This window comes from Palaemon carinicauda, chromosome 39 (genome assembly GCF_036898095.1).
Source record: "Palaemon carinicauda isolate YSFRI2023 chromosome 39, ASM3689809v2, whole genome shotgun sequence".
NCBI lineage: Eukaryota > Metazoa > Arthropoda > Malacostraca > Decapoda > Palaemonidae > Palaemon > Palaemon carinicauda.
Genome location: NC_090763.1, coordinates 47,101,594 through 47,109,343, shown reverse-complemented (window position 1 = coordinate 47,109,343; position 7,750 = coordinate 47,101,594). Strand labels below are relative to the sequence as shown.

Below are 7,750 nucleotides of genomic sequence, written 5' to 3'. Positions count from 1 at the left end.
TATCATAACAGTTGGTCGAACATGTTATCCAATCAATGGATATTCCAATATTTAGCAAAGTTTGAACTCAAATTGGGGATCGTGGCCTCTTCTGAAAGGGGAAGAGGGCCTTCAACCTACGCCATTGTTCTTACCAAGAATTCCCTATTGATTCTTTACTCTCTATGAATGTTTGCTGGCATTGATACTTTGGAAAACAATTATCGATATTTTGTATTGATTATCTGGGGAAGATATAGAGTTTTACCTGTCGATTTTCTTGAAGGATTACATGTGTTTGCTTGGATTTTGTGAGGGGGATTATTGAGTATCTGGGGAAGATATAGTTTTTTACCTGCCGATTTTCTTGAAGGATTATAAGTTTGGATTTTGTGAGGGGGATTTTATAGAAATGTATTTGTCCATTTGGTACATATTTATTTTATAGGAAGGAATATAAGACTTTTGTGTAGACATTTTGGCAGAAATTTCATTTACTATGTATAGATAATATTGAAAAGTTTACGATATTTTTGTCTGTATTTTTTAAAATGAACTGAAATAATTTTGCGTCGATGTGAAGATCGTAATATTTTGCAACGATTGCCTGTAAAAGATATCAAATGATTAGTATACATTTTCTAGATATAGATAAAAGTAGAGTATTTTATATTTGCATTCTTGACAATTATAACGAAGGTTTTATATGATATTTGTATTTCAATTTTTCCTGGAATATTTACAAGTTTCTTGATTTATATAAAGAATAAAAATGTAATCTGTATCAATATTTTGATTGTAATATTTTGTTCTTGTTTTTTGGATTTCATTTTCAAAGCATTCAGAGATAGATTTTCACATAAATATATTGATATTGCTGAGACTTTCTGTAAGAAAATACAAGTACCTTTCAAATATTCTATATGTACAAATATTATTCTATATTTATTATCAACTTATTTAAACAATATTTATTAGTTTTATAGAATATTCATTGTGCGTCTTTTGTTCTTTCACACATATTCTCTATTATTTCTTTCAACAGGATTTAGTTGGTGCTTCAATATGGAACGAATTAATGAAGTTTTCTGGCATCCTGTCATCGAAGGTCATCATAGCCTGTATCCTCGCTACGAAACACAATACTGGACTCCACGTCGGGTAAGTAATTCAATTCTGATTGTAGTGTACCACCCGTGTGTCCCACGATCGTACATAGTAACGACATTTCTCTTTTTTGTATATATTATCCTTTGCATCTTCGCTCTCCCCTCGCACTGACAGCAACTTGTATTAACCTCTCTGCCTACTCAGTTGCATTCATCTCGCCTTTGACTCACAGCCTAATCTTGGCCCGTCACATTTATTTCTTGTCAAACCGGCAACCGGTTCTATTAACAGTTAACAATGAAGCAGGCAGACACAATAGGCTCTTCCTTAGTCCTGGAGACAGGAATTCAGGTTCGCCTTTTTCGGGCCAAAAAACTCAAATTTGGCCTTCTTGTGCTAGATACCTAAATTTGGCCTTTTTAAAAATGGTTAGCCTTAAATGCTATATTTTCGCCCTTTTTTCATTATTAGGTTGGCCTTTAAAAGCTGCAGTTGGTCTGACGTTGGCCTTTTCTCATTTGGAAAACCTCCAGGTCTCCTACTAAACGTATGAGATCCCTAGGACTAAAGTATGGTTATTGTTATGGTGTTTTCTTTGGCAATGGAGATGAAATTCTCCATACCTTAATGGTAAACTAATTATGTACTGATGTTTAAAATTGATTAACTTTCCCTTCCACGTCAAGTCATGAGCGTCTTCAATATGTTTTTACAATTAATTAATTATACTGATTTTAGCCACTTCTGTCCTCTAACTCAATTGGCTTTTAATCCCAACTATAAATTCAATGCTAACGCGCATATATATATATATATATATATATATATATATATATATATATATATATATATATATATATATAATGTGTGTCAGCATTAAATTCATAGTTTGGGTTAAAAGCCAATTGTGTGTGTGCTGGTATGACGGCCGAAGCCCCAGCCACCCGTTGAGTTACTACCGCTAGAGAGTTATCGGGTCCTTTGACTGGCCAGATAGTACTGAATTGGATCCTTCTTTCTGGATAAGGGTCATTTGGTCTTTTCCTACACATACACTGAATAGTCTGGCCTATTCTTTACATATTCTCCTCTGTCCTCATACACCTAACAACACTGAGATTACCAAACAATTTTTCTTTGCTTGAGGGCTTAACTACTGCAATGTAATTGTTCATTGGCTGCTTTCCTCTTGGTAAGGATAGAAGAGACTCCTTAGCTATGGTAAGCAGCTCTTCTAGTAGAAGGACACTCCAAAATCAAACCATTGTTCTCTAGTCTTAGGTAGTTCCATAGCCTCTGTACTATGGTCTTCCACTGTCTTGGGTTAGAGTTCTCTTGCCTGAGGGTGCACTTGGGCACAATATTCTATCTTATTTCTCCCCTTGTCTTAAAGTTTTTATAGTTTATATATGAAAGATTTATTTTAATGTAGTTACTGTTCTTAAGCTATTTCACTCTAATTGTTCATTAATTCTCTTGTAATTTATGTATTTCCTTATATCCTTTCCTCACTGGGCTATTTTCCCTGTTGAAGCCCTTGAGCTTATAGCAATCTTTTTCTCAAACTCGGTTTGTAGCTTAGCAAGTTTTTAGTATGTCTGTATGTATACACACACACACACACACACACACACACACACATATATATATATATATATATATATATATATATATATATATATATGTATATGTAGGCCTATGTATGTATGTATATATTATGTGAGGAATTGCAAAAGATAATAGAAGATTTAGATAAAAAAGGCAGAAATGTAGGAGTTAAACTAAGATAACGTTTAATGAAAACATAGAGAAACAACAAATAAGGCTTGTGGATGTACCTTTAGAGATTGTCAATGAATATACGTACTTAGGACAGATAGCCTATATCTTAGATGACGTAGAAAAAACATATTATATAATATATAGCAAACAAAAACCCGTAATTAAAAGTTTTAAAGTAAAGGATATGGACTTTAAGAAAGTATCAACGCTTAAAATTAAGATCAGATGGATGTGAATATCATGTTGGTGTTCATCACTGATAAGATATAATACTGGAATACTAGATAAGATATTTGTACTCCATGTACAGTATATTGCAATGTCTAAAACATGCCTTATGGCACTATGCTACAAATGCCGGATTTTCGTATAAAAGGACCACACATCACTGGAAACAGAATTTGTCTATATTATGAGGAAGAAAAGGCTAGAATAAAGAATGCTATTGATCACGGAGAATAACTATAAATGAAATATCAGAGTACTGAATGATAAATTTATTAGGAATTACATAATGTGTTTCAACGTCCAGTAGGATACAGAAATCCCTGGTACACCTCGATCCGAAGAAGTGCACCCTTACGGAGAGTAGCCTCCTGGCTATTACAGTGGTAACGTATTCGCCTAGCCTTCGCATGGCAGCACACCTATCCCCACCCGGGTCCATGAGTTTTAGCTTTATACTGGGGAGGTCACTGCTGTGCTGAGGCACCACAGGTAGGGGGGGGGGGGTGGATTTGCCCGGTTGACGTTCTGGTGAGCATCTGTTTTGATGGAACTGGAACGGAAACCACATTTAACTTTTAAACAGATGGTGTAAAGAGAGATGGCAAAGGAGGTCGGTGGAGTTAAACAGGAACTCACCGCGCAGTAAGAGTGTGGCTGAGTGAGGTTTGTTTTAAAGGCCGTTCGTGAATGGCAGAGGTAAGGAACAGTGAAATTTCCCTAGGTAGCAGGATAATGCTCTAGAGACTGACCAAATTTCCCTAGGTAGCAGGATAATGCTCTAGAGACTGACCATATATACATATGAACAGCGCCCAAGCCCCCTCTCCACCCAAGTTAGGACCAAGCAATGGCTGCTGATGACTAAGCAGTTAGATCTATAGGCTCCCCCCCAAAACGCGTCATCCTAATCTCATAAGTATGATGAGGTTGCAGACACAAGAAACTATAGCTTGAGGGTGAATCGAACCCAAGTCTGGCGATCGCCAGGGAGGGACCTTTCCAATAGGCCACCAAAACATTCGACCAGAATTGTACCAGTATTCCAGTGTCCAACTGTAGCCTACATAGTAATGAAGATTATGAAACCGGACTATGTTAAAGACACCATGCTGAAATATACCACCGGAAATTGATTGAGATTAAAACGGATATTGAAGTAGGAAAAATCTATTTTTGAGTGAGATAGCCATGTCGTCCTGATGGAAGGTCCCGGAAATTGATTGAGATTAAAGACATTATAAAACAACTTGAGACACCAAGGACTGTAACGCAAATAAAAGGGTTCCTCCTGGTGAAGCAAATAAAGGTCGGTCGTAGTAATGCCAATGATAAACCAAGATATTGTTGAACATAACGATAATGCTGTTCTTTCGTTTTAGAGGCGGGTCTAGACATTTAGTTGGGCCTAGGAGGCCAGGCTTTTCCTCTACGTCCATTTCCCTGATGGCTTTTATTTAAAAAAAAAAAAAAATGAATTTTCATCCTCTTCTTTTCAAGATGAAAAACAGGAATGAAAAAAAAATCTTATAAATCACCGTATTTCGAACATTTTCATCTTATAGTCATTAGTAAGTACCTGGTCTCGAACACCACCAGGGAAGAAGAAGAAGAAGAAGAAGAAGAAGAAGAAGAAGAAGAAGAAGAAGAAGAAGAAGAAGAAGAAGAAGAAGAAGGAGTAAGAAAGGCAACATCTGGGGAAGAAGAAGAAGAAGAAGAAGAAGGAGTAAGAAAGGCAACATCTGGGGAAGAAGAAGAAGAAGAAGAAGAAGAAGTAAGCAAGGCAACATCTGGAGAAGAAGAAGAAGAAGAAGAAGAAGAAGAAGAAGAAGAAGAAGAAGAAGTAAGCAAGGCAACATCTGGAGAAGAAGAAGAAGAAGAAGAAGAAGAAGAAGAAGAAGAAGAAGAAGAAGAAGAAGAAGAAGAAGAAGAAGAAGAAGTAAGCAAGGCAACATCTGGAGAAGAAGAAGAAGAAGAAGAAGAAGAAGAAGAAGAAGTAAGCAAGGCAACATCTGGAGAAGAATAAGAATAAGAAGAAGAAGAAGAAGAAGAAGAAGAAGTAAGCAAGGCAACATCTGGGGAAGAAGAAGAAGAAGAAGAAGAAGAAGAAGAAGAAGAAGAAGAAGAAGAAGAAGAAGAAGAAGTAAGCAAGGCAACATCTGGAGAAGAAGAAGAAGAAGAAGAAGAAGAAGAAGAAGAAGTAAGCAAGGCAACATCTGGAGAAGAATAAGAATAAGAAGAAGAAGAAGAAGAAGAAGAAGTAAGCAAGGCAACATCTGGGGAAGAAGAAGAAGAAGAAGAAGAAGAAGAAGAAGAAGAAGAAGAAGAAGAAGAAGAAGTAAGCAAGGCAACATCTGGAGAAGAAGAAGAAGAAGAAGAAGAAGAAGAAGAAGAAGTAAGCAAGGCAACATCTGGAGAAGAATAAGAATAAGAAGAAGAAGAAGAAGAAGAAGAAGTAAGCAAGGCAACATCTGGGGAAGAAGAAGAAGAAGAAGAAGAAGAAGAAGAAGAAGAAGTAAGCAAGGCAACATCTGGAGAAGAAGAAGAAGAAGAAGAAGAAGAAGAAGAAGAAGTAAGCAAGGCAACATCTGGAGAAGAATAAGAATAAGAAGAAGAAGAAGAAGAAGAAGAAGTAAGCAAGGCAACATCTGGGGAAGAAGAAGAAGAAGAAGAAGAAGAAGACGAAGTAAGCAAGGCAACATCTGAGGAAGAAGAAGAAGAAGAAGGAGTAGGGAAGACAACATCTGGGGAAGAAGAAGAAGAAGAAGAAGAAGAAGAAGAAGAAGAAGACGAAGTAAGCAAGGCAACATCTGAGGAAGAAGAAGAAGAAGAAGGAGTAGGGAAGACAACATCTGGGGAAGAAGAAGAAGAAGAAGAAGAAGAAGAAGAAGAAGAAGAAGAAGAAGACGAAGTAAGCAAGGCAACATCTGAGGAAGAAGAAGAAGAAGAAGGAGTAGGGAAGACAACATCTGGGGAAGAAGAAGAAGAAGAAGAAGAAGAAGAAGAAGACGAAGTAAGCAAGGCAACAACTGGGGAAGAAGAAGAAGAAGAAGAAGTAAGCAAGGCAACATCTGAAGAAGAAGAAGAAGAAGAAGACGAAGTAAGCAAGGCAACATCTGAGGAAGAAGAAGAAGAAGAAGGAGTAGGGAAGACAACATCTGGGGAAGAAGAAGAAGAAGAAGAAGAAGAAGAAGAAGAAGAAGAAGAAGACGAAGTAAGCAAGGCAACATCTGAGGAAGAAGAAGAAGAAGAAGGAGTAGGGAAGACAACATCTGGGGAAGAAGAAGAAGAAGAAGAAGAAGAAGAAGAAGACGAAGTAAGCAAGGCAACAACTGGGGAAGAAGAAGAAGAAGAAGAAGTAAGCAAGGCAACATCTGAAGAAGAAGAAGAAGAAGAAGAAGAAGTAAGCAAGGCAACATCTGGGGTCCTGATTATTGAGAATCTTTTTACAGGCTAAAACTGCGGAGCTAAAATCAATGGTTTGAAGCATGTGATCACGTCAGCAGCAACGTCTACGTTTTATATCAGAGATCCATCACAGCATCACATACTCGCAATTGAAGTTTCTTTTTATCTCTTAAATTTTCTGGTCTATTTTCCTGATGATGAAAAGAACGAGCGTTCATACTCTTTTATGCGTAACACAGGGATTAATAATAATAATAATAATAATAATAATAATAATAATAATAATAATAATAATAATGAAGAAAACAGATCAATGAACAACTGCCTTACTTAGAGAAAATTTGAACAAAAGTGGAAATATCGAGGAACCAAAGTATGATTTCCCATAACTAATTAATTCTAGGTTGACCCTAACATAGATATGGATAAATAAATGTATGAAATAATGCATATGTGAAGATATCAAGATGTATTTTGAAGACTCGTTACTATTTTGTCAAACTACTTTCCAAGAAAATAAAATAAAAGAATATAAAACATTGAATTGTGATAAAAAACTCCAAGGAATATTTTGAAAATTAGTCTGTTTCGAAAAGAAATGATAATAGTGTGGTGAGTTCGTAAAATGTTTCAAAGATTCGTTGAAGTTTTTTAAAAGTATTAATTTTATGTAAAGTATTCAGGAAGTACTAGCAATAATATAGTCAATTCTTTTTAGTGAGGCAGATTTGCACCGACTTGCAGGGGTGCCCTTTTCTCTCAGAAAAGTTTCCTGCTCGCCGATTGGTTGGAAAAGATAATTCTAACCAATCAGATAGTAGGAAACTTTTCTGAGCTAAAAGGGCACCGCTGCGGGTCCGTGCAAATGCGCCTCATTAAAAAAAATTGAGTATAGAATTTATTGTTTCTGCAATATTTTTCACGATGAGGAAGAATGAAGGACGATTGGATGGTACAAACGGTGCTGTAATGCCTGAAAATATTTTATTATTTTAGTCGACGATAATATAGGTTCACTGTAATGAGAGAGTATTGCATACATGTAATTCTGTGAATTTAAATTATTATTGTAGCTTCTTTGATGCTACGACGAGATCTCCAAAACTTGATTATTGAGCGCTTTGATGCCTAACGAAGTAGTCAATATTTTCTGTTGTCCAAATTTAAAATCCATTTGAAAACGGAAGGCGGCAAAATACAGATTTTTTTTTTTCAACTGCAGCATGTATATATAGTTTGATTTTTG

At 36.1% G+C, this 7,750-nt stretch overlaps 1 protein-coding gene across 1 annotated transcript in view; it reads left to right on the top strand.

Annotated features, from left to right (window-relative positions):
* The window catches only part of LOC137631381 (uncharacterized), a 15,711-nt gene extending 9,158 nt beyond the window's left edge, over positions 1 to 6,553 (top strand). The window contains exons 2-5 of the mRNA XM_068363151.1: positions 1,025 to 1,140; positions 4,696 to 5,096; positions 5,337 to 5,495; positions 5,709 to 6,553. Of these exons, the coding sequence (XP_068219252.1) occupies positions 1,025 to 1,140; positions 4,696 to 5,096; positions 5,337 to 5,495; positions 5,709 to 6,553 (1,521 nt within the window). The remainder of the gene's footprint in view (positions 1 to 1,024; positions 1,141 to 4,695; positions 5,097 to 5,336; positions 5,496 to 5,708) is intronic.
* Positions 6,554 to 7,750: the final 1,197 nt, after the last annotated feature.